General features: G+C 44.7%; 1 protein-coding gene across 1 annotated transcript in view; it reads right to left on the reverse strand.

The window, feature by feature from the left end:
* Positions 1 to 27,636, reverse strand: part of adam12a (ADAM metallopeptidase domain 12a) — a 62,586-nt gene that overhangs the window by 10,792 nt on the left and 24,158 nt on the right. Inside the window, exons 4-12 of the mRNA XM_066693126.1 lie at positions 19,207 to 19,285; positions 15,376 to 15,452; positions 13,504 to 13,696; positions 11,142 to 11,207; positions 10,441 to 10,512; positions 9,986 to 10,155; positions 9,221 to 9,305; positions 7,165 to 7,313; positions 971 to 1,148 (exon numbers count right to left, since the gene is read on the reverse strand). Coding sequence (XP_066549223.1) covers positions 971 to 1,148; positions 7,165 to 7,313; positions 9,221 to 9,305; positions 9,986 to 10,155; positions 10,441 to 10,512; positions 11,142 to 11,207; positions 13,504 to 13,696; positions 15,376 to 15,452; positions 19,207 to 19,285 — 1,069 coding nt within the window. The remainder of the gene's footprint in view (positions 1 to 970; positions 1,149 to 7,164; positions 7,314 to 9,220; positions 9,306 to 9,985; positions 10,156 to 10,440; positions 10,513 to 11,141; positions 11,208 to 13,503; positions 13,697 to 15,375; positions 15,453 to 19,206; positions 19,286 to 27,636) is intronic.

Raw genomic sequence — 27,636 nt, forward strand, 5'->3', positions numbered from 1 at the left:
TTGGCACACACTTCCAGGGCTCCTAGACTGAAGGTATGGACCTGTCTGAGGCCGCCAGGTGGCACGAAAGCTCTCTTGAGGTTCACACACGACCTCCCAGGCAGAACACCTAGATCTCTGTGACTGTGAAAGTCATCGTCCTCAAGCCCTGCTACGTTTGCAGACATCTGTCTAAGACAATGTCTAAACCCTTGAGTGCTCAACAATTACCATCTAATCGTCCCCAATGCTGCCTCCTTCAGAAACCTTCAACCACAAATGATCACGTGCTACTGTGCATCTCTACAAATACCTGGCGAGGAAATGAAAGTACTCTGATATTGGTCTGAACTGGTGAGGGCTTTGGGAAGTGCAATATAAAGGGATACATCAGGTATTTTAAACAGCTGTGCACACAAACATAAACCTTGTAGCTTTACGAGGCATTATTAGAGTTTGATTACAAGTTAGAGGGAGAATTTAATTTCAACAAAACTCTTCTATTATACCTCCCACCTCCCCATAATATAGTAAAGCTTTCCTAAGGTATTTAACCAATGATTAAAATGGGAATGGCTGCTGTGTTGGTATGAAATATTGCCTGCATACCTGCATCACGGATATGGAAGTGTTTTGATTTCTGAAAGGTTTAGGCAGGTTCCTTTTTCTGACTACAGGGTCGAGGGAAAACTCTAGGTCACCCCAGCTTGTTTTAGTTGGATTAATTTGTCAACAAGCCATGTGGGAGCAACTTTGAGCATCTAACTGACAATTGCCAGTGCTAATTGACAACCATTAACATCAGCCTCACACAGTAGTGGCATCGAACTGGCGTGTGCCCCACGTGGTGCGTGTGTTTAACATAAGAACATAAGAGAGTGTCCAATGGAGAGGATGCCATTCGCCCCATCCATTAATAACTAAGAGACTAGATAGGATCCTTGGATCAATCTTTGAATGTTCCCAAACGTGTCTGTTTGCTTCCCCTTACCTCCAGCTCCCCACAGTCGCACTCCTCTCCTTCCTCCACGTATCCGTTTCCGCACTTCTGTCCTCCGTAGAGCACCTTGATCTCCGGCACGTTGAACAGGCACATCCCCACACCCTTCTCCAGGCTGGCTGCCAGGTCCTTCTTGCTGCAGCTGCTGAACACAGTGGGGAAGGGGTACCTGTGGGGCAGGGGGAACGAGGCACAATTGAAGTGGGTCCCCAGTGAAGGGGGTTAATATTCATATTGTTTCTTGAAGGACCACAGCTTGCGTGAGCCTAACGTTCGTTATGTTTTTTGGGGTAAATCTGACGATTCAAGCTGAATGAATGCACAGCTCCCACCTTGATGAAACAAATGAACAGACAAAACCCAATCGCTGTACGTCAGCTATACACCTATGACTCTTTAAATCATGGCTGTGCAGCACCGTGCAGCGCCGTGCACCCCCTCGCAGGAAATCGGGGAGCTATTGATAGAGAGAGAGAACAGGCCCCTGGGCGATTATTCCTGGTTGCGACTCAATCCGGAGTGAGGCGCGAAGCCCACAAGTTTCCTTCGGTTCGCCGTCGATGGGAGGGCGGTCCCCACAGCAGCTGCTCGGCATTCGTTATGAAACCGGGCTTCTTCGGTCCTGAGGGGCGTGGAGGTGCGAGGCGAGATCCCAGAACTGATTTGCGCTGCGTTTGCCGGGGGCCTCCGTTATTCCCACAGGGCGACGCCATTTCCACTCAGAGGCATCGATGTATCCCTCCATGGAGGCCTCGTCGTGTCTTTCCACGCTCAGAGCCCATGCTATCATGGCACGTTAATGAAAAGAGATTCCTACTAAAACTGACGAGGAAACATCCACCCAGAGACTATCTGTCAAACTCTTTTGTAACTCTCTGAAAGTGTCAAGTTCACTTCTGTTCGGGTTTAGCCTGTCTGAAGAGCCCAGTGTCTGTTTAAGCTGAAGGGTGCAGTGCATTGTGGGAATCTCTTCTTTGTGGGGCCAATTTATGTATTTATTCCCTTAGTTATCTGAATGCCAGAAGTGCACCAGCAGAATATTTTACACTCACAAGTTTATTTTAAACAAAGAGAGCCGGGTAAAGAAAGTGTGCAAGTGAGAGTAACGGGAAATCGTGCACCGAAGGCAAATCTGACTTTCACTTGCCAGCTCCAGATTGTCTGTGTCGAGGACTGTTTCTAATTAAGTCATCTCTCCAGACTGACATGCTGACTGTTTCACATTTGGGTACAACAAATCACCCGATCCGGGAGCATCTCGCACTATTTTCCAGGCACAATCCGAGTGCGGTACTCATTTAACGATTTTTTCAGTTTGTGTAGAAGTATTTGACCTCTTTAGCAGAACATTTTTAATCTCTGACTTTATGTGACCTAACATCCACAATCTCACACACACACAAGTTGTCTCTTTCGATTTTAAATCTGATCCCACCCGTAAAATCAGGTTAACCATGTTTAGAAATGATCTCATTTTTGGTTTTTCTTTGATATACATTCTTCTTCCTGAAAATGTTGTTTTTATGGTGCGAATGCCGTTTCAGAGAACCCCATGCCGCTAACCCAAGCTGAGAATTGACTGTGTTCATTGAAACATCAATATTATTTCACAAAGGCTCTTATTTAATTGCACAGGACACTGTGGGGTTACATTACTCACTCCCAGATGCTCTGTTTTGCTGCGAAATAAAGACAGACAGGCCGTGCTGAGGTTGTTACTTCATTTTTCCTCTTTTGAGGCACCTTTAGATTTTGTCTGTTGATGGACGGCTGTAAAAACTGTTGCCACGGCACAATCTGCCTCCTTAGCAACGCTGGCACACACTCAGTCGCAGATCGGTCCTCGCTCCGTTCTCCTAACGCTCGCGTCTCTGATCTCCGCGCTACATTTGCCAGACGGCATCGATATATTAAATGCACTTGTATGCTACGCAATTACATCATCCCCCCCCACTCCGCTGACAACTCAGTCGTTTTAATGCGAAGCAGAACATAAAATATTGAACATCAGTTTTATAAAAGAGACAACATTAAAAAAATGGAGAAGGATGGAGAGCGATTGCACGTGCCGGCTGTGTTCCCTGAAGGCATTAAAACGGCACCGATTAATAAGCTCGGACTGCAGCCGAGCTCTGGGCCTTGCAAACCAGGCGATGCCCAGACAACAGCTCTTCCTGCAGGAAACTGGGCTGCCAGCTGAAAGTGGTGTAATGGTTTTAAAATTGCCTGACCCCTGGGCTTTGTTCTTGTCTCCTTCCCTCCCCCTTCCGTCTCCTCTCACTCCTCAGCGCCATGACCTCACGCAGCCGGAGATTTGGGAAGTGGAGCAGCATGCCTCTCCGCACACACCTACTCGGTGGCCCGGCACCATCGCCGCCAGGCAGGGCGGCACGGGGTTTGAAGGCAGGCTGCTCACGCAGGGAGGCTACAGGCCCGTTTGTTTGTTTGTTTCTCCTTTGCTCGGTGCGTGTCTTGGCCACCAGTTGCCATGTCGGCAGCGCCTGCAGGAAAGCTGCAGATAAGACCCCCCAGCTCGGTTACAGCTGTATGTAAATTTTAATCTCCAAAACGCTGCATCCGCTACAGCTGGTAACTGATGAAGGATAAAACGCAGGAGCCAGTTCTGCCCGCCTCCCTCTCCTCAGAGGGTTACCGCTTCTCGCAAGCTGCTTCTCCGCAGCTGTGGCCCCGGTTCACAAGCTCCTGGTGGAAACGGCAGGTGGGAGGGCTGGTTCCCGTGGCAGGAGGACGGCTGAGCAAACGCAGGTTCGAGGCTTCAGGCCCGTGGGCCCAGGGATGAGGCCACGCGGCCAGAGGGAGGAAGTCCTCGTATGACAGTGTGCTTTCTGTGAATAAAGAGACACTGAATATTCCTTCAAAAAGTGGCGAGTGCGATTGCCTTTCGGGGATTCGACCTGATCTCGGGCAACACTGACGTCTGTCCAAGGTCACCAGGCCTGGCAGGAAGATGCCCATCAGACCGTGCACTGAGAGGACGCCTCATTGAAAGGTTTGATCCCTGTTTTAAAGACGCGCTTCATGAAGACCATTTCCAGAAAGCCACTAAGAAGACATTACCACTTAAAAAATCCCTTCCTGACACAAGGCCGCAGAGATCTCTCCCTTTACAACCAAAACAAACCTCCCTGACACTGGCGTCATGCAGCACCGAACGCCCAAATCCAGAGCTGCTCTTAAACGGCTTTGCGCGAAACCTCGTTTACACTGGCAGCAGATCCACTTGGACTGCAGAGCCCAGGCAGGCGGCGACTATTATTGCAGCTGAGTTACTGCGCCCGGAATCACATTACGAGAGATTAGATGGAGAGCGATACTTTTCATGGGATAATATTGGTCTAAACGCCCCCCTTGCGCACTCCACGCGTTCCAGAGACTTTAATTTAATTACATCGGAGAAGCGATGTCGAAAGGTTCTTGGAAACCACGTCCGACTCCGGCGCTTTAATTCATGGGTCAGTGGGACGTGGCGGTGCTTCGAGCGACTTGTTTGAGTCCACTGGGTACTGCACTCAGATCCTGGGCGCTGTTCTCTCTTTCAGACTCAGAAGCGAGAATCTCTTCATAGTTTGAAATGCCCCAGGCTGAATAATAAATAACATAACTGTGCGTGTAAAATCTTACGAAACCTCTGGGCTCTGTGGAAGGTTCACTAAAACTTACCCAGAGGTTCATTTTTTCCCCAGTCTCTTTTATTTAGAGAGAGAGAGAGGAGTTATATTATCATTATTGTCTCATCTGTTATATCAGGTGGAGCACAGACCCTTTTCTCCCTTCCCGTCCCTGTGAGGTTAATATAACGTTTCAGAGAGGGTATACTGCTTTCATAACATCAGAGAAACGCCCCCTCTGGTAACCACTGGCAATGTACGGCGCCACTGCGGTGAAATGGACAACGCTGCTGTGATGCCATCAGAACCGTTCTCCTGAGATGAGTCTGCCAGGTCTTTTCTACGGTGTGCTGAAGGGGCAACAGGTCTGTAGCCGAGTCCAGCGCAAATTAACTGCACTAGCAAACGCTGTGAGCAAAGTTGTCAGCTTGTTCTAATTTGGGTAAACGCTCTTAACATCTGTAATGGAGACATCTCTCTCCATGCAGCTGTACGTTTGGCTTCTTGGCAGAGCCCCTGTAAACAAGTTTATCCTCCCTTTTCCGTGCTTAATAACGAAGGAGTGGCTGTCGTTGGTTTACCTTTCATCTTGGAATGTCTGCGGAAAGCAATCCCCCCCCACCCCGGGAGATCTGAAAGTGCTATTGAACATCTCAGCATGAGCGATCCTCATTAACGCACTTCTTAAACCATATCCAGTCACCCTTTAAGACGAAAGAAATGCAATTGCAAACAGTACACTAATAGTCGATTTTAATGCAGACTGCCCTGTGTTTATTTACTGAGAGGCATGCATGGCATCACACTCGCATCGCATGAATGAATAAATGTGAAAGTCTGCACATTTTATAAGCTGAGCTACAAATAAAATGGTTTTCCCGTGGTTTTAGGTCCTTGTTTAGGAGCTGCAGGCGGGTATAACAATAGGTTCTTAGTAAGTCTCTAAACTCGTGTTGGAAACTACAAATGATTTGGGCTGGTCTGATGGCCTTCGAGATGCCTGCCGTTTTTATAGCAGCGCCTTATTAACCTGCCTCGTCTAGCCGTCGTTCTTTGCACAGACAGGGGATCTCGTCTGGAAAAAAGGAGAGATGAGAACTAATAAACACAGCCCGAGGTTTGCGTTTGCCGTTTAGCCATGATTACGCCGAGTGCTGCCACTTTGGGAATAGCTTTAAAATGTTCCACTGCGCCGGCTCCCCGGCCCTTTCAGTGTAATAAACTTCGGAAGTCTGCAGGATCCTCGTGGGACCCCAACCAAGGCAGAGAGTGCTGTGTATTTTCTCACTCCTGACCTGAAATTAACCCAGTGCTTTCCCAGGCTCGGAAACAAAGGCGATAGTTTTCATTGTTGTTTTTTTCCTTATAATGCAGTTTTTATGTATATTCCAGGAAACCCAGGGCTTATTTAGTCATGTATTAATATGGTACTCTCACAAAACAGACTTATTGATCTTGATCTTTTATTGATCATTTGCTTGGATTGTGAGACGCGACACCAGTCAAATCTCTCTGAAATTACGCGTTAAAATTGTTAAAATTGTCATAGTCTAACTTGTCTTCTGTTGCTTCCTACAATTGTCCTTGAATTAATTCTTTATAGATAAAAGCATATTCAAACATTTCCATATGTAATCTACTTCAGTGAGACGCATATCTCTTTTTTGCGAATTAAATCTAAATATTACAGAAAATGAAAATTTTTACAATGAACAAACGATACTGAACGCACACGCATGTATTTGGACCAAATTCACAAGTGTCCCCCCGGCGGTGCTGAATATTAAGAGCTGCTCCTAACTCTGAAAGGTGTTGAAGGCTCGTTCATTATTAATTCCAGCTGCTGAGAGAATTCGCATCATAAAAGCTGGATGAAAATAACACAATTTGTACAACTCTGCATGAACAGCCGAATTCCCCAACGGCTGTTTCTTCCAGGTCTATTTCTGGTCTAGATTCAGCTCTCTTTCTTCCCATTGATGTTCGTATACATTTAAAACAATATACATTTTATTAAGGACGCCCTCAAAGCCCAGTTTCGGTTTTCTTAAGGCTCGCTGCTGTTGTTTTTTTCGATGGGCACGGTCCAGTGAAAATATAGAGGGTCCAGTAAAAACACAATAGTCTGCAGCTCCCGAGGCTGTGAATTGGCCGCAGCGGAGATCAGATGGGCGGCTCAAAGGGTCCAAGCTTCTCCGCTGAGCTCTGGGGGGCAGGCTGTATTTTCTTGATTAAACAGCCTAGGGGGCATGGGTGTAATTTCCCAAAATGTGGGAGGAGGGTATTGAAGGCTTGTGGGCCCCTGTTTTCTTGACCAACAGGGTGGGTATCTGTCTGTCAATCTAGGGTATGTTCTACTGTACAAAAGTCTGGGGAATTAAATCGAAAGGACTTCTAATGCCAAAGGTTACAGCCAAGAAGAGGCCATCAGTTTCCTGGTCATGTGACTTATCATGTGATCTCAAACATACACACACAGAGCTCCTGCTGTATAGGCCAAGCTCTGACTCGGTTACCCCCAGCTTCCGCCTGGGTACCAGCCTCGTCCACACTCACCCGGTCGAGGGGGTCATGATGCAGCCGCCCCGGTCCGCCGTGGCCCGGCAGCCACAGCCCCTCTCCAGCGTGTCGTGGTTCATCCCAAAGTTGTGGCCCAGTTCATGAGCCAGCGTCACTGCAGCACCAAGAGGATTGTCCGAATGGTCCTGGAGTGGAAAGGCAGAAATGTTTCTCTCTCACTCTCTCTCTCTCTCTGAACCTCTCGCTTCAGTAACTTTATTTATTATTATTTTTTAATCATGGCATTTTATTACCATGACAATTGATTTGCCGGGCCGAGCTCCTTCTCTGTTGTACGCCGTAGATATTAGATCCTCGTTACAATTACTGCCAATTACCTCGTTACTGCCCTCGGATCAATTTTAATGGGGTTTCACGCATGACGGATAGCGGCGAAAACGGAGGAGGAATCGATCCAAATTGAGTCGGGCTGAGCAAACCGGGGAAGAGTCGACGCACACAAACAAGCAAATAATTACTGTTTCTTTAATCCACTAAAAAAGAAACTGAGAAAAAAAGGTAATTATTGGATTAAATTACTTTCCTGTGGTTTTTACACTCCCCTACCTTTTTATAAACCATCCTGTTAGCTTGTTACCGCTTGCAGGAGATTTATAGCACCATCTTGTCTGCATACGGCATTTCCTTTACAGGGAAAAGCCAAAAGCGCTCAGAAGTGTTGCACATGGCCTACGAGGTCCGCAATGTTGTGTCGGGTGTTACAGTGTGGCAAGAATCCTGAATAAATTGTGAGCATCTATACTGGAAATTACCTAGAGCCGCTAGAAACAGTGGCGTCAGTGTGACCCGACACTGAAGACGATTCGGAGGACGTGTGAATGATAAGATCATCTTACTGTTTTATATCACCGGTGCCAAATCCAAATGAAAAACATTCTTCCCTGAAAAGGAAAACCGTGATTGACGCGGAAAACCTACCCTTGCAATTCGGAGGCCTTTTTTTTTTTTTAATCCCAAAAAGCGCATGCAAAAAAAAAAAAAAACCTGTGAAACTAAAACTGCGTTCCAGAACCAATTTCCCAGAATAATGAACGCCGTGCGAGACGTGTTTAAATTGTATCCCTCAGCCCTATAACTTGATACACGGTCCTTTAATCACCGGGCGAAAGCTTTGCCATCTGGGCAGAATTCAACGGATAAACATCTGGAAACAAGCTGAAAAACCTGCCGCCTGCAAAAAAACACAAAAACATATTTATTAATTGAGGGGGTGTGTCTCTGTTAGACGCACATCACAGGAGCTTATTTATTTGTTCTCTTTTACAGTCGGACCCAGTTCACAGTGACTGAATAAGAGTATCCGAATTCAATACTGCAGTCGATCGCAAAACGCACAAGACGGACATCTGTATTTCCTCACGTCTGGCTATCACATGTATCTCAGTGTCCTGAGCTGCTGACTGGATACATTGGAGCTCCAGCCCTGGGATATGTTCAAGATTCGTAGCTGGTGTTTTTTATTAACTAACGTAACTCCTGAATCAAGGCAATCAGATCCTTATGTGTCTGATTTGAGTTATATTTTGGCACAGAGAAAGAGATGACATAGATGCCCCTGACCCTTTGCTGTAGGTGAGGCAGGAGGAGGGTCTGAAAAGAGAGGACTGAGCAGCAGAAAAACTGGCAACGAGCTCTGGCAATTGTGCATCTTGGGCACCGATTGGATTACAGACGTTTGTATTACAGGCAGTGGTTTTGTTTTGTGCTTGTGTTTGTCTAGTTCTGTGTTTAGAGAGGGACCTCTTCTATGTGTTTACGTTGGCTCAACACGGAGTTCATGTTCTGTTTTTTAGTTTTTGCGTGACTTTTGGTTTCGAGCGCCTCCTTCCTGTGTGAAATAAATCTCCTCCTGGCACCAGACGCCATGATCAACCCCATACGGTGTCAATATATATTTATATCGATCTATTCTCAGCCACATTGTGAAGTGCAAAAAAAAAAAGTTGCGGCGCTTCATAGAAAATGTATTTAGTAAGTACACAAGTGGAACAAAGACGAGATGCGTCCTGGGTCTTGTTAATTGCTCACTCACCATGACAATCCCTCCGGACTGCTCCGCGGTGCACATGCTCATGATGGGAGCCATCCCGATAGTGGTCCCCTGGAAGTAGACTCCACTGCGAACCGAGACGAGAGCAGAGGTCAGACAGACGCCAGCGCTGCCCCCTCTCTACCTCGCACATCGCTATACAGTCGCTCTCTATGGGCATTATTGACGAATTTCAGATTGATAGTAAGCTAAGTACACGTGCTCAACGGATACTGATGCCGCACGTGGTCACGTATCGGATACAGTATCGAATACCACATCGTTAGGCACGCTGGTGGTGCCTCTGACAAAGGGAAGACACGGCACCGCTAGTTAACTCAATGCACGTTCAGTCAATACGAGAGTGTGCACTGCCAGGTCAATTAACTTGCAAATTAGCAGGAGCTCAGGGGGGTTTCTGGAGTAGCTCCATTCATTAGGCTGAGAGTTTGATTAATGGCTGTGTGGTGTAAACCGACAGCTCTCCCCGGACCCCCGCGCTCTCCGGCACTGTGTGGCTCCCTGAAGTAGCAGCCCACTTCGAAAAGGCCTTAAGGAGATGGGACGGAGATTTAAGAGATTCTAATTTACTACGTCGTGGTTTACATCCTAACACTTTACTTAAGTAAAGGACTGGGGGTTGGGGAGGGGATTGCAAGGACAGATACCAAAGTGATGGTTGCCCGTTTGGCGGAAAACGCACTAACAACACGAACCAGCGTCTTTCCTGTGACGGTTTCCTGTGCGGCAGAGCATTGAGTGCCTTACCTCACGAGCTGCGCGTTGTCGTGGGGCCGCAGCGGCAGCAGCTTGAGTTTCCTCCAGTCCAGGAACTCGTGCAGCGTGGTGAAGGGGTCCTGGGAGACGGCGCACTTGTCCGCGTCGCTCCACACTTCCAGGCCCACCAGAGCCACGCGGATGTTCAGTGCTCGGTAGAACTGCAGCAAAGGGAGGGCGGGAGAGTTTCGAACACACTTATTGAGAGGTATTTCGCCAGCGTTATTCTTGCCGAACGTACGGAAAGATTTCATCCCAACCCACCCCACTATGGTTTGAGTACCCCACAGACTAAATATGTCCTTTTTATAAAAACAGTTCAGATTCAATATAAATACTTTCATCCTGTCTTTTGTATCTAATGTGTGCAATTTAATTTCGTCTCTCACATTTCTGTGTAAGGACTCTTCCCCTGCAGTGGAATATAATGTGACTGCTGTTCTTACCTTGTCGACGTAGTTCGCGATCTCGGCCAATCTCTGCTTCACCTTCTCCACATCTTTGCCTTGCTTCTGAAACTAAACATTCACAGCCTCAGTGCCCGAGCTCTCCGGTTGGTTTCTCCCATCGTACTTTAACTTCCACAACAGGCTTACAAAATACTTAATAAACAAGCAAAGGCACATTTTTAGATTTGTAAATTGGACTGAGATCGCTGTAATGTTAAACCGCAACTCGGAATAAGTTCAGAAGTTTAAAATGAGTATAACGGAGAGCCGAGTCAGGGCAAAACGGTATTGACAAGATGATTTAGGAGGTGGCAGCCGATGGCAAAGCTCTCCCAGCCAACAAATTCATCGGTCTTCATGTGAAATCTGCAAATCTTCTCTCTAAAGTGTATTGCTCATTACAATAAAAAAGATATATACACTTCCTGGAGGCCTTTGCAGACCACAGGGAATTAATTCACAACTTCCTCCTAAATGCCATTTTTTGCCACCACTGATGCACAGGAAGCTAATTTTAAAAACCCTGGAGCATTCGCTCAGTCATAACCCCCCATGATGCACTGTCCCATTTTGTGTGTGTTTTTCCCATGTTGTTAAACTGCTCCAGAAGATGTCACTGCGTCTCTGGCAAGCCTTAAAAAGTACTCCGCACCAAGTCTGGGAGCGGGGGTCTCTCAGACAGGCAGGCCACTCCATACCTCTCTATTATCCGCCACGATAATGAGCTCCACGTATTTGGTCGTCCTCTGAGTGTCCCTCTTGTGCTGCGGAGAGACAGAGATGAATAGAGACGTAAGCGGAAAGCTGGCAGAACGAGGGGATCTGTAGGAGAAAGACCGGAGAGTAAACAAAACACTTCAGCCGATTCCCGTCCATACCTAATGCACGGGAGAGAGAGAGCCCACCGGATAATCTTTACTCCCAACTGTGGCTGACAAAATAAGCCCCGTGGGACGGACGCCGTTTGGCTAATAACCAAAAGGAATACAATTTTTTTACATCCTCACTCCTTGTTGAAATCACTCTGCATTCTTTGTGTTTATGTTCTCTTCCTTTTGCTAATGAAGAGGAAACACAGAAAAAGCATGTAAACATGACTCACATGTATCCACATACCCTTTTAGTACAGATTCTCACTGGGGAAACTCATCCCCCCTTCACACACTTGTTTTTGTAAGGAGAGGATAAGATGTCTATGTGTAATAGTCAATCTGACCCTGACATCAGTGTTTGTATTGCACTCGTAGTGGTAGTGTTTCACATTTTGGTAACCTGAATATTAGCCCTAACTGTGGCCTGAACGCCGTCCCGAGCCCAAAAATATGAAGCTATTCTCCTTTTACCGTTGTATTAAGAGGCTATAATTCACACCCTCTTATTGCGAGCAGCCCGTGCTTCCTCAGTTGCATATCTAACCAGGATTTGTTTCCACTTTGGCTACTTAGAGCGAGGGGTCAGAGTCTTACTGGAAATCGCTTCCCTTGAAGACTTGGCAGCGAACTCTCCAGCAGATGCCGTCGTAAAAGCCGTAGTAAAAGCCCTGCGTTATATTCGGTACAAGACGGTTTTACATCCTGCTGGCTGATTACATTTAAGATGCCTGGAGCGTCGGAGAGTCGCAGACACCTGCCGCGTGATGGATCGTTTGCACGGCAGCTGTCCTGCACGGCCTGGAGCATCGGCGACGGGAAGTCAACCGGAGACGAATCTGTGTCGCTCTGCCGTGTGTCTGTGCTTTTATCTTTGTCCAAAGAGACTTCTGCATTATAGAAAGGTTATGGTAAAAGTGAAGTTCTTTTTAAAGAGCACTGTAATCCATTAACTGACCCAAGAAAGAGAAAATTAAACTGCGGATGTTAACGAAATTAAGGGACTTCCTCGGAGCTGTAAATGATTTGCTTGAAATTTATTTGTTTCTCGTTTTCTTAGAATTCCTCCCAGTATCATTATATTGGTTTCTGGTTGGCTATTAAGTACCAAATGCTATGCTTTGGGTTTTCTAAAACCGTATTAGTGTGATCCCATGAAAATCCTGGGTTTTAAGAAACATAACATTTTAATCTCATCAGAGACCAGAATCTGGACATTTGTCAGACTTGTATAAAAGAAGAAAAATGCGCTCTAAATTAAATAAAGTGTAATGTCATGCGATGGTATCGTTTTGGGATGACATAAACATAAATTTCAGTCCGAAACTAAACTCGACGAATAAATCCCCAACCCGAAGTACGACCCACTTTAGAGCGCATCATAAATCCGAAAAATGACTAGCTCCCAAATGTGCTGATGGCATTGTGGTCCTGTCAGGACGCATTAGTGAGACTTGAATAATCGTGCGTCTCTTAATGATATACTATTGTACAGATGCTCTGTTTAAGGAGTGGAAGCGAAACATAAAGTGTCAGCTCAAACCTTAAAAGCCCCCAAACGCTGACAAAACGTTCCCGTAAAAAAGTGGAAATGACATCCATTATTTAATTTAGAAACGGTCCTTCTGGGGTTGGAAATTTACTGACTACAGACACTTCGTGGAGAGAGGAGATGACCCACTTTCTTTACAAGCTGCAGGTGAGCGGAAAGAGTTGATCTCGAGACAACGTTGTCTTGACTGCAATTCTGAGTCTTCGTTTTACATCTAACCACCACCTCAGCCAGACCCCAAAATGAACCCACAGAAATCCATTCTTGGCCCGGTGACCACTTTTAATTGGGGGTCTCCATGGAAAGAGGGGTCTGTCAAACCAGCTGGACGTTGAGTACCATTCTGCTCACATATTAAAAGGCATCTTAGTGGCTTCGTCCTCGAATCAGGGATGCATACACCGTGTTTATGAGGTTGGAAATGTAGCGACTCTCCCTGTAGGTAGATGAACGGGTCTGCGCTGTCAGCAGGCATTTGATTGCGTTTTGCTCTATTATATGTTTACTGTATTATTATTATTATTATTAATAATAATAATAATAATAATAATAATATCATCATCATATCCATGATAGGGAGCTGATGCTGTAATAAAAACAAAATGGCAGCTGTCGCCAAGAAGAAGGGCGTGTCCTTACCCTTGCGCCGAACTCCCCGAAGTGCCCGGCGGAGTCCGTGCCGCCGGCCCCGCCGTTCGAGATGTTGAAAGCGTGACCACAAGTGCCGGGAGAGAAGTCGAGGTGTTCCGCTCTGTAGATCACATGAGTGCCGTTTGCGGGATCGAACGCCGGCTCCAGGACAAATGTTTTGTTTTTGACTGCGATGAAGCCCCTGCGAAGAGAACGATTTGTCACGTTAGCGCCAGCTCTTCATACCGGAGGGAGAACGAGTGTGATTGTGTTGAGCAGCGGCCTCGATCCTCGGCTGCAGTGACCCATTACTCTGTACCGTATAAACATGACAATTGCGCGCTTGTTTTCCTTTACTGGATATCGTTTGACAGATGGAAGCTGTGTTTCCGGTGTGTCTGCACAAATAAATACAAATAAAGATGGGAAAAGTGTAGTGATTTCTGTAAATGGAGGAGAGAAGGAGGAAGGCCCTTTTCCCAACTTTTAGCTTTAACCGTCTGGCAGTCCAAAGCTAAATCATCCTCTTTCCGAACTTACAAACCATGCTCTTTTTTTCAGTCATGGGCTGAAAATGTCCAGTGTTCACCTCACTGTCCCCTTGTGCTTTCCATAGAATACGCCATCCCAAAAGCATGCTTTTGTCCTACTTTCTGCGTTCAATCTTCAAGCTAAAATCTGTTCACAGACTTTAAGGTTATAAAACAAATGTAATTCAATGTATTGTTCATCCATCTGGGCCTGTCTGAACCCAGTGTTTTATCAAACCCCCATACCGTCCCTGCAACCACATAAACGTACATTTTAACCCCCATAAGACCGCACGGCTGCCAAATCAAACTACAGTACAATTTGTTTTGGCTTGTAAGGTCCACCACATATTTCTTGTCAGAAAAGGCCACTAAATCTCTCTATCAGAGCGATGCTAGTAAAACGCAGAGAGAAATGAGTGACCTACTCGGAAAGCAGCTTGAAAACTACCAGTCGAATTCCCTCGATGATTTTTGGACTCATTTACTGTGAATTTCCCATTGTTGTCCAGCAGTACTTATTAAAAAAAGTATACTGCTGCTGGGGCTCTGCCAAAGGGTTCTTCACCATTACATTTAATAAGACTTATATCACCCTTATGTTTCGAGTTTCGTAACATATTTACATTTTTAGGGTAATTAAGCTGTTCGCGATTGGAAAGTTTTGATCGTTCTCCATAGCAAGAGAGCGATTAATTTGGAGAATATGAGCTGGTGTATATGTACACATTGATTAAGCACAGAATAGCTCAGGAATAATAGGAATTAACACATTTATTCACACCTAAAGCAGAGAGGATTTGAATTTCTTTCCAAAACACATTGCATCCTTCATAAAAAGGACAAATCACTTGTGGGGTAATTGTAAAATTGTATAACTGCAGGCCCCAAGGTTATGAACTATGAATATCTTCTAAACCAGGGATGCCAGCTGTAGATTGCAAGTGTTTCCACCTTAATCTATGATTTGCATCTATAACTTTTCGACCAGTTAGGAATGTCCTGGTTTGGTGACCAGTCCAGCAGAGTGAGCAGTTCTGGTCCTGGAATTCATATTTCCTGGTTTTAAAGGTATAAAGATACAAAGCCTCTTGGGTTGTCACTTTCCAGGACTAGGTCTGGTTCACAAAAGCAGTGATGGGCAACCTTGGTTTGTAGAATCTTCTGCATTTTCTCCCAACTGAAATTTTAATTACTTAATTGATTCCTTTAATTGCTGATCTGAACCAATTAAGCCTTGTTTCCGGGGTGGAAAAGAGACACCTAATGAAGCTGCAGGACAGTGGGCCAGGGTTAAAGGACTGGTGTGGACAGTTTTATCTGCCGGCTGTTGACTGTACTCCCAACTCACCTGAGACCAGAGCAAGTGCTAAGACTGACATCGGAGCCGACACGTCCCTCAACCTCGCCATGATAGTAGCAGTTCATCTGTGGGTAAAAGTGAAGTGGCGATTAAAGCTCACACCTTCAGGAACACAAAAATAAATATTCTGAACAGTAGTCACAACAAAATGTCAAAAATGAAGAACTTGTAGTTGGAATTCGGCACCATGAAGTCCAGACAGACAGTCCTTGACTTGTTACTTTGTTAACAACTTTCAGCTCTGACACGGAGAGGGGCGTCTATAGTTCCTACTAACCAACTGCCTCTAAATCAGGATCAGTAAAAAAGTGAAGACAAAGGAAGCCTGTGAGACTAGGAAGTGTCTAGTTTTGAGAAACAGCAGCGCTCCCGTGTTATGGCTGGGACGGACACTTTCAAGTGTAATCCGACTGTAAGCGTCGCTCCGCCGCGCTCCTGGGCAAACGGCAACTCGGCAGAAAAGCACAATGTCAATATTTAACTTTGTGCAGAAATGTTCTCCTGTTCTTTCCAGAGCGCGGGCACCGTTTCATTCCTCGCCCTTTCTCTCCCCCCAGAGACTCCCAGCTCTGAGTAAATGTCAGATCTCTTGAGCACGTCTGAGCAAAGCTAGCGTGTGAAGGGATTGGTCAGGCACATTTGTGAATGGTCTTTTTTTCATGTATATAATTTATAAAAAATAAGGAATCCCATTACTTAAAATATGTATAATATATACTGCGGCAAACTTAAGGTTTCTTCTATATTTACAAGACACTTAATGGCACCACACTGAATTTCACTCTAACGTACCGGAGTTGCGTTGCGTTGTGCGTTACTGTTGCCAGCAGGGGCGTTTTTGAACCCCATTCAAGAACATCAGTGTCAGGCGAACTCGCCCCTTCCCTTCGGTCTCAGCCAGCCAGTGATTACACAAGCTGCACATTTACAGGCCTGTCGAGCCCATTAACTCGCACACTGCTGCTGTAATTAAGAATTGTTTATTGGTGCACTGTTTTATAATTGACTGAGAGTAAGGTTAACAGAGTTGTAACAACAAACGAGGACAATCAAAGGGTGTTGACTTTGTTGACAAGGGCGTTCTTCGCTGTCTAGAGTTTTTTTTCATATCGTTTTCTACCTGGAAGGAAACTGAAAATTCAAGTGTTTGCCTTTGCCTAATGTTGGCTATTTAAGCGCTGCTCAAAGTTGCAGAAAGGAACTGTTACCTGCTAGAGGTCCAAGTCAATTTTACATTTTGTCTCTGGGTGCAGGGGTGTCAGACTCCAGTCCTGGGGGGTCACGGTGTCTGCAGGTTTGTGTTCCAACAAGAGCTCTCCATTATTCAATTAATCTACTTTCTCCGGTAGGTTCATCTCACATTCACATTTTTATGGCTGATGACTTAAAGTAGGTTGATTCCACATTGTCACCTTAAAGAACATTCTGGAGTGTGGAGAGACGTGTTCTATTCATCCAGTTAATTGTTTAATTGGACCAATTAAGGAGCCAAGAGCCGGGCTGGAACAAAAAACCCTGGAGTCTGACACCAATCTGTTTCTGTCTGTGACGCTCCCTGTGTTGTATGTAAATGACAAACACCTCAAATGATTGGTTCATTGACGGCCTGAAACTGAAATCAAACCCGATATCAGCACAGATTTGATTGACAGAAGACGACATGCTTCGCCTCGCACTATTACCAGAATAATAAACCCACCCTCTAAGGAAGGTCACATTCAATTTTAATCACGCTTTATTTTTAACACCAATATTGCATTTTTATTTTACGGCAGCCAATAAACAGGTCGGCTCTAATAGGAGAGAAAGTAACTCGTGTTAATTTGCAGCCTCTCCGAGCTGCACTCCGCGGTGCCTCTCCGTGTTTAATGTGAAAGCAGGCGTGCCGAGATTAACGACAGGGAGGCTAATAAAACGAGCGAATTAAAACTCCAAAAGTCTCGCCTATGAATGATTTGTTCCAGTAATGTGTTATTGTTGACACAGGCCTGAACCTTCCCAGGTGACCATATTGCAAGCCGTCCTCCTTCCCGACAGGACAATAAATTAACCATATTTTAATACCCCTAATGAACGCTGGCAATTCGGAGACAGTCAGCGGCAAATGGAGGGCGAGCGGTTTGATTCTCTCCCATGACATCAGTAATGCTGGCTGTATATCAGCTAGAATTGAATCTGACCCCCGGTGGCCTGGGCTGTATTAGTTGGTGGATTCTCCCCAAAATATCTCCAGTGTGTCTCCAGCCCTGTGTTGTCTGCGGAACTTTTTTTGGATGGAAACGGGAGACGGAGAATGTGACCTTCTCCTCCACATAGCATCACCCCCGTGTTGACCTCCCCGCAGTGGCTTCCAGTGATTCACAGGGCAATTGTACAGGGCCGCTGACTTTGGCCCAGAGTTGCGAAGGAGTGGGAATATACTGGATTTATCTGTGTATTACTTACTGTGTCTCTTGGCAGATGTATGTTTCTGACTCGTTACAGCATGCTGTGTTCCTGTGAAAGTGCACCTATTTCAGAGAATCTGGTCACTAAATTGGATTGAATTTACTACGATCAATAACAAGGTACTTCAGAACGGAGATCCTCACTGTAAACCCTCTGCTCTGGTGCCAACTGTGACGGCGCTTTCTCCTCTCAGGTTTTCAATCTAGACATCATGTAATCGAGAGAAATAGGTCTTACACTTCCACTCAGACAGTCACGTTTGTCTAAAGCTCCCATCAGACTGTCTGCTAAGGATTATTTAGTTTTATGTATTAAAATATGCTTTCAAATGAGCTAAACAATAACTAAATCGTAATTTAAAAGGCAGTAATTCCCCAGAGTAAATGAATCGTTATCTATTGATCACCTTCACCTGCATTTATCGATCCATTCGATCAGTTAACACATCGCCAGCACCTTTCTTCAGAAAACCGTTTTGTCCTTCTGACTTGATTTTCCTTGGCACTTGGCATCACAGATTCGGGTTTAATTAATTATAACTAATTAGCAACCACATGAAATAAAATTAATAATGAGAACTAATTTGATGGTATTAATGTATGACCTTGGATTTAATATTTCATGGTGCATATATACTATACAATCAAGTGAAATTATTACTATTTAAGCCCTTCATTTCAGGCCTTTTTCATTTTGTGGACCAAAGAAAATAATCTTTTAGTACCGAGCTAAAATTTATAGATATTAATTATGGCGTGACTTTTATACAGTTCCCCTGATCCCTAGTGTTCATGTTTTTTTTTTTTTTTTTTTTACATCTGGCTCTCTGTTTGATTAAGCAAGCGATCTCAGAGACAACGTGTGTGCGATTATATATTGCGAAAGCTTTGTGAAATTGTGCAGAATGAATACTGTCACTGGATGTAGATTTGAGTGGAGCCCACACACTGAAAGTCAAGGGTTCCTCTTAAGTCCTCCAACATTCACTGCGAAGCATAATTGTCAAACTCTGTAATGAAATGTGTTTTAAATCCAGATTAGAACTGGCAGAAAATTGGTTTGCATTCATAAGGTTAAATATAAATCAAACACAACTTTCACAACCTTGGAAAAACAGGAAATTGCATTACTTGGCAAAGCCCATCTGCTCCTGGAAAAGCTACACAGTACAGTGTTTTACCCTCAAAACCAGGGCTCAGTGCGTCTGCAGATCTGATGTTTCAGCAATTTCTTGTGGGACAAAGGGTGAAGGCAGCTCTCTGCGTTTGCCGTTCCTCTTGGTTCCCCCTCAGATTCGGCTCCTTCAGCGTGACACGGCACACACCGAGTTCATTGACTTAACGTCACAGAGAAACCTGAACCGCACCTTACCGTAAAATTGTGAGTGGCCGTGACCGCGGTGCCGTCTCCCAGGTAGTGCGTCTCTGTGTAGCCACTGGCAAACAGCCCTCTGGAGGTCAGAGCAAAGGAGAAGGGACTTAGAGACGCACATCTCGTGGTTCAGATCGAGATCATTACTTTGCATTCATCAGTCTGGGCCTGGAAAGCATTCTTTTATCGTTTTAACCATTTGCATCCCACTTCTGATGGCGACTGTGCATCCACTTACTGGCAGGCTGTTTTGTTTCATTTGTTTATAACAGCTTAGATTTATGCTTCACTTTTTATTTTAACGCCTTCAATAAAATCCATGCAGTCGTTTATTATTTACGATATTACTTTCCAAATGGGTGACGATTGTCCTCTGAAATTAGTTTATTAGCTAATTTAGACTTTTTTTTCCTTCATATTACACGTCCGCACCCACTCCAACAATGGAAAAATATGTTTTTTAAACCATTTCCATTCCCAGCCCTGCCCAGTCATTGCTGCCATATCTGGATCCACAGATGAAAGATCCTGATTGACAGGGGCTCTGTTTAGTGCATCACACAGCTCTCCTACTTAGTGCTCTGGGCTCTGAAAGCGACGTTACACAAATTTAAGTCTCATCATCAGCATCCCGTTGTTGTTTTAATCTACTTACAATATTAGCGATTGTTTGACCTTTGTGGTCATTTCTGTCAATCAAAAGAAACATTTTTTTCCGCCAAACATGCAAAATAAATAGAATTTCTTACTTATCTGCAGCTCAAGAGTTATTTTCTCACCGAGGAACTGTGTCGGCACTATTACAACGCACACACTTTTCCATTAAAAGATTTAAATGTCTTAAATGCTTACTCAGGGTCTGCAAACCGATTAACTAGCTGTATACAGAGATTAAAGTCGGCCTGTCAGATGTGTCAAATCAAAGCACAGGAACGGCATTTCCTTCATTCAGGTCAACAGCTGCTGGGGAAGTATAGGACAAAAAAAGCTGCCAGAGAGGAAATGACTGAGCCGAAGAGCTGAAGTAGCCTTGATAATCTTTCTCAAATCTGGGCTCTCTGACACAGAAGTGAATGGTTCTTGTTCAGGTTGTGTTGCCCAGCAGGTTATAATGATTCACACAGAGTCACCTGATTGTTTTTGCGTGTCTAGCGGAAAACCCTAAACCCACGAGCGTCTCTCTCTGGTGCCAGAGCAAAGTGGCAATAATAATGGGATGATTGTGAGGCTGTGAGAAGCAGGCAGGTGGCAGACGGGTGAAATCCGCAGGCACCCCTTCAGTCGGGCCGTATGACCTCACTGCGGACAGCTGGCTCTGTGCAGGGTTTGTAGATATATTCTTGGTTAGGATGTTTGTTTGTTTTCTGCCTTGTCAGCATGAAGCACGTCGTCTCTCGCTCACCTGCCTGGAAATAAATTACAATGCTGGGAAACAATGTGCACTTTTGGTAACGAAACAAAACAATAATGAAACCCATCGAAACATAAACGAACTGTGCCAGTAAATATCTTAATAAGCCGGACTGCTGGCTCGGAGGGGACCGGAGAGAAACAGCTGCCTCAGACGAGCAGAGAGGAATTAATTAGGATTGTGTGAAGGTGCCCACCCCCTGGAGGATCTGCAACCCGAGACGAGGCTGGTAATGAGAGAAGCGGATCTTAAACTGTAATACAATTAAGATGAAGGGGAGGTGGGACACACTTTGTGACTCTCCAGACCAGGGCCCTCAAATCAGTTCTCATCCAGGGCACAGTATCTTTTGCCTTTTGTGTCAGTCCCACTTACTTAACGATCGTGATTCGCCAATTGACTGGATTGATTCGATTACGTTTCTGCAGGCTGTGAATGAAGTTAGGAGTAGTGTGCATTGAATCAAAACAAAATCTATTCACACGACACCTGGCAAAAACCTCCAAACAATGCTATATGTTGCCTAACTGATAATTTAGTTACCTAAATTAATTGAGAGAGCCTCAGGTGGAACAAAAAACAGAAAACCCTGCAGTCCTTCGGGAACTGACTTTAGACCCCTGTCAAAAATTGGGAGGATCTGAGGGATTTCAATATCTGTTTCGGTTAGCCAATCAGTCTAATTGACTTAATGCAGGAGGTGGGCCCAGACCAGGTACCCATGTGTTAGAGAAGTGTTGAGTGGTACCAGAAAAACACAAACCATTCCTTGTGACACGAAACAGTCTGTGTTGAAGGACGAAGAGAGTGGAAACCGAAAAACATCTCTAACTTCAACCCCCAGCAGGATATCCCTATTGCCACAGTGTATGTGGAGACACGAATACCAGACCCAACAGCGGAGTGGACCGCGACACCGAGACGTGCAAAATCTGACCGGAAAACCGAAAGGCAAACCGTAAAATGAATGAATGGAAAAAGAGGCTCGATTGTTCTCCAAGTCAGATTTTATGGAATAACAAGCATCCAAGTTGACAGAAGAGGCAAAATTAACAGCAGACCAGGCATTAAATCCGAACCGAAGGGGGTAAACAAATGGCCTCAGTAATAAGTAACAGACCGAAGATGAACTAAATCACTTTTCAACTCGTCCTGGGAAGCTGTTGTTATTTGGTTGTGATTGGAAACATAATATTTCTATGTTTTTATGAAGAAAACATCCTGGTTTGACGAATGCGAGTTGAGTTGGTGAGAATGAACTCGGATGCTCTGATTGAATCGGGCATCTTGCTTGTTGTGCAAAACATCAGCGGTTTATTTCCCGACCCGACGCGAAAGGCTTTACAGATTCGGATGTAGATAATTTTTACAGCCTCCATTCTACCCATCAATAATGGATATATAAAAACAACCCATTCAAATGAATTTCTCTGTTTAATTAGCAATAACTGACGAAGCTAACGCTGCGAATGGCTCGACCTTGCGTTTCCATTCTCGTTGGCCTTGTAAATCTCGGCAGATGTAAATGCAAATGAACACAACAGCGGATTTGTGTTTTTAATGTTTTCATTTGTTCAGGAGAGGAAAAAGCAAAACAAAACCACTAATCGAGAATGATTGTTTAGTTCAGCTGTAGTTATTGTGGTAACAAACAGGAAATGTGTATTGCACAAAAACGGGAGGGTGTAGACTATTCTGAAGATTTAAAAAATAATTTTCAGGTCATTTTAAGAAAGTTGTTGTTTGCTTAATGTTTCGTCACCTGTGCTAAAGTCATCAACTGCTCCTTAGCGAGAGCTTTTCTTCCTGGGAATATCGCCAAATCATGCACTTGTATCCCTATTGGTCTGCTACTCCTGTACACAGATGAGAATAAGAGGGCAGAGAATGTATCGATAGTCATTTCCTCAGAACTAAGGGTTCTTTAATGGTTCCACATTGAGCTGTAAGCTTAATTTAAACTGCCTCCCTTAATTACCGATCGTCAGTGACATTAATTTTGTCAAATAGGATGCGCACTAATAAAGTACCATTTAGATCTTGGGGGACTTCAAAGCCAAATTGAAACTTTTGATCTAACCCTATAGGAATTGGCAAGACGGTGGCTTTGATACAAAGCTCCGGCCGGGCGCAGTTGTGGGTTGAGTGACTGACAGCAGAAACCAGCTTAATGCAATGATTAAGAAAATAATGAAAATTGCATGGTAGTAGGACATGGGCTGTCAGAGACGCTTCTTTGATATTGCGAACTAAAAAGAGCGCTTTGAGGTCGTGACACACAACCCCCCGCCCCCGTGGTTTGGTTGTTTCTGAAGGAAGTCATGTGCAATCCTAATCATAACAGAGCAGCTTGTAAATAAACTTAATTTTAGGCTGTTTTTTTGTGACCTATATTTTATATAATTATTTATATTCTGATTTAGGTTGAAAAGAGTCCTCTATCTTGGAGAACAGCTATGCTTTCTCTTCATCTCGTTTATTTTGGGAATTCCCTGTGTATCTCGAGCTGGAATGTTAATTGGCTTGTTTACTGCAGTAGGTCAAAATTTCTGAGCAAACAATGGGTACAACTTTTATCAATCTCCTATCGGGCAATATATTTATATTTTAGGTTGCTAGAATGTGTGGTCAGACACCTCAGATCGATAATCTGTTCAGCCTACATCTAGCCAAACCGCATACGCCAACCAACCAATCCAGCTCAATGGCTGTGTGTAACAAAGGAAAGTACTTTCTGCACACAAATCTTGTACATCAGCTGATCCCCAACTTGTGTGTTGTGAAAATCACTGCATCCTGCCTGGTAATGAAGCACAATGTGATTCTCAAAACCCCGAGGACAGCCACCCTTGTATTCTGACATTGATCAGGCATTGATGTGACAAGGAGTTCAAGAAAAAAGAAAATTGTCACCCATTGTGACCTTAATTTTCAGGGAGCAGACGCACAATGCTTCATTGTGTATCGAGGGGCTGTTGAATTGCCTTGAAAAGGCTTGCGTTGAGTTTCTCTGAAGGGATAATTTCGTAAGTCGACAATTTGAATCCTCTAAGACTGAAACCTCACTGTTTAACAAAGCTTTCAGAGTCAGACATCATCTGTTCCCAGTTGTTTGATTAATCGTTTTAACTAGACAGGTTTTTCTCAGCCTCATTGATCAGCCCACCGAACGAATCCCGAAGCGAACAGCCGCCTTTGATCAAAGGGTTAAGCTCAGCGCCGAAACACGACAAAGACTCCCCGACGGCCTGTACAGACTCTCGTCTCCTGGTTCCGGCATCGTGACTCAGTTATTGCGCCTTCTAGGGGGCTGACCGCGTCTGTTCGTGATTTTGTTTCTTGTTTTGTTTTGGTCTTTTCCGTTTGTGTAAGCAAAGATTTGTCATGTAAACACACGGGGCTTTATATGGACCTACAATGAAAGTGAGGCAAATGTTTAGAAACGTACAATCACAGGCCGATTCTCACAATTTGTGGTCTGAAGCAAATAAGCTGTCCTAGCTGGCATACCTCTCTCATTAACTGCTTTAGTGTGGTTGTGTTATGCAAATGTGTGACTCAAGAGAGCACTGAACCAAATTGCAAATGAGCATTGACACTGCTCTCTAAAGCATATATACTCTCTCTCTCTCTCTCTCTCTCTCTCTCTCTCCACTATTAAAGCATACTAGAAACAAACTAGAATATGCATAAAAGTAGCCATGCCCTTATATTTTCATACCACTGCAACAGTATCAGTAAAAGTTGCACCCATTTGGCTCCGCCCCCTGTACTGAGCACCACCAGGCCGAAAATCACCGACTCCTTTCTGTCGGGATCTGTGGCTCACATTGACTCGCCCACTTCTCTCCTGCCAAGTGTCAACTCAAGATCTGAGCTCTACATTCGCTCAGGAGAAAACGCCAAATGTCAACACAGAACACACACAAAACGCGGCGCATCCGTGGTCTCTTGGCAAAACGCCGGGTGAACGCGTGAAGTGTTGATGTTGGCGTAAGAACTGGATGATTCGTCTTCCAGTTGCACAGTAATGATAAGTTAAAGGACAGGAACGCCTTCGAAAATAACAATTAAGTTAAAAATATCCAATAACTCCACAAGATTAAAGTACGGTTTATATTCTGTGTCCTGATCCAATGATTCCAAACTCTGCACAGAATATACATGTGGATTTAAACACGGAGAATTTCATTAAAACCTGGAAAATGTGAGTAAGATGTAATTGCATTTACTGTAGAAGATTTTCTCTTTTTCTGTGGATTCAGAACACATCTACAATGACCTCATTATCCCAGAAAATGATCTACCCAACAACTATCCGAGTAAAATCTCACATCACTGCCAGCCACAAAGAGACAGAACAACAGCAAACAAAACCAAATAGGGTAGATGTGACTAACTTTATGTGGACAAGCCTTTGCAGCCCAAAAAACTGATTTACACGCAGCTCTGTCTCCCTGGCTTCGGACCGGCCTAGATCTGAGCGTTCGAGCACACGAAGCCAAAGGAGGACGGAGAGAAGGAAGGGAAAAAAAAAACCTCCAAGCTGAAAAAACATGTTCCAGTTAACTGGCTCTCGGACAACGTTCAGTCAGCTGCACTGAATCCGCGCCAGTCTTGTTCGGGACGGAGCTGGGAATCTGGCGAGTAGATTTCGGGGCATAAAAAGAAAGGAAAGAAAGAAAACTGGGCCACGTCTGAGTCTTCGGCCCCGTCTGGACATCATGGTACATTTCAGATCTGTGGGATTGTCGTCTGGCAGCTTCACACAACTGTTGGAGATGGTTAGGATGAAGATATTGGGAGGGAAGACAAGCAATTTATTTTAATGACAGCCTCACCACGGCCGGCGTGTCTTCGATCAACATACGATCCCATTTTAGGCTAATAAAAAATTATGTGGGAAACCTAGTGTGACTCATCAATATGTAATATGTGATTTAAACCCCTAATTATCAACACACATTGTGTTCCTGCCTGACAAGAGATGCAGAGAACAAAGCTACAGCACACAGCTGGTGGAATAGCTCCTTTCAGAGATGCAGATTATTTAAAAATAAACCCCTGAATTGATTACGCCGGCGTGAATTGGCCATTGTGCGGTGATGTAAAGCAGGTGAGCGCATTTCAATGTGAACAGGAGACTCAGTGCTATCAAAGACGCCCACGCGCAACTCTGCATTCTCCAAATAACAAGTGTGCGGGAAAGAGGATGCGCTTCTTACATTTCACATTCTCGTTCGGTTGGGTACTAAATATCTGAAATAATCAAAATAATGGATTGGTTTTCCATTGTGTGCTCCACTCTAGAGCTACACTGTACTTGCGCTGTGTAGGCGACCGCAGAGATACTGTACGCACATAGTAGTATAGGGTGCATATTGCATTACCGACCTGCTTCATAGAGAGACACACAGCTGAGCTGGGGAGACGGGAACACGCTGGGATTGGTCTTTCGAAGGGGGTTGGCAGAGGGGCACAAACACTCATACACACAAACAGGCAAACAGACGCATGTAGGCCGCAGACTTGTCCCCTACGACACGCTATGGCTGTTTCGTACTGTAGACGCCTGTTTTAACGCATGTAGTCTACTGTACTACACAGTTACTACTATTGTCACAGCGCTGTTCTGTACTGACTACTGTGCTACTCCGGCATGGTGTTAAAGCCCAGCCGGCAGATCTCCAGTCTCCTAATCTTGCACGGCGTGGGAAGACGGAGACGGATGCACACTACAGGCAAACGCCAAGTGATACTGACATTGTTATTGTAGTGTTCGTAGATTGTGCAACTCTTGGCTGGAACGGAAAGTGAAAAATAGGCATTAGGAGGCGAATCATTAAACTTTTTGATATTTTCAATTGTCTTTTACTATTGTTATTGTTGTTTTTAAGATGTTCATTCTTTCTAGTCGTGGGATGTTGCCTGAGAAATGAAGGCAGGATTGTAGCTTTAATTGAAGACCTGCTGGAGTTGTTTCACTGAGAGGATTGTCAAGGATTGTGTTTAAATCCAGGAACCGCTGGTGATTCAGTTTATTTCCACATCTGTATCTTTCATAAGATGACGAACATAGAAAATATGATTAAAGGTACTAAGAAAACACGAACCGATCAGATAAATACGTTGCATATTATCTATGGACTGGAGTTCTAACAGCCTACACCTTGTAATAAACTCTAATATTGTAAGAGACTTTTCAAATACGGCATCTGCCAAATGAGTAAGAAGAAGGAAAAGAAGGGTAAGAGAGAGTTGTATAGTATTTCCTTTCCACACTGGGCGTAATCTAATGTGTGGTTCATTATCTTAAAGGGGGAACTGGAAACAGACCACGTCCACAGGAGTGAAAAATGCTGCAAAGACTTCGGTTTGGCCATCAAGTCTATTCTGACCGATCACTGACATGTGTCGGCTCTAACTGACAAGCCACGATAACTATTCAGTAATCAGGACTGCTGTCAGACTGTCCACATTCGGTATTTTAATTAAGACACCGGCACCCCCAGTCGATACACTCAGCATTGCTACGTTTATCTAACAACATAATGCAGTCGAGCACAAATGGAACAACGACGGCCATCAATTTCAGTTCGATGAACGGTGACGGAATGAAAAGACCGTCTGACAGGCAGGACGAGAAGAGAAGAACAAACACGCAACGATAGCGACAGATATCAGGAGGACGTAGAGCTGTCACAATCCCGGTCTGATGTAGCGTCTGAATGGGCAAATCACAGAGCTACTACAGGCCAGTGGGACAGGGCTGTCTTTAGTGCCAACCCCCCCCCCCACCGCCCGTCTCTATATGGAATCTGAGTCCGGGCACAGAAGGGGGCCAGACAGCCATGTCTTGACTGAAGCGCTTGCCATCTGGGTTACTCGGTCTGTGGAAAGTATTCAAAGGCAAACGGAAAAGAAAGTCCAGACGTGATTCTCCCTTCGCTGGGTTTGTTTAGCTTCTGCTTTGAGTATTTAGTTTGGACGGCCGTCGCAACGTGTAGCGGATACTGGCC

This window comes from Amia ocellicauda, chromosome 20 (assembly GCF_036373705.1).
Source record: "Amia ocellicauda isolate fAmiCal2 chromosome 20, fAmiCal2.hap1, whole genome shotgun sequence".
NCBI lineage: Eukaryota > Metazoa > Chordata > Actinopteri > Amiiformes > Amiidae > Amia > Amia ocellicauda.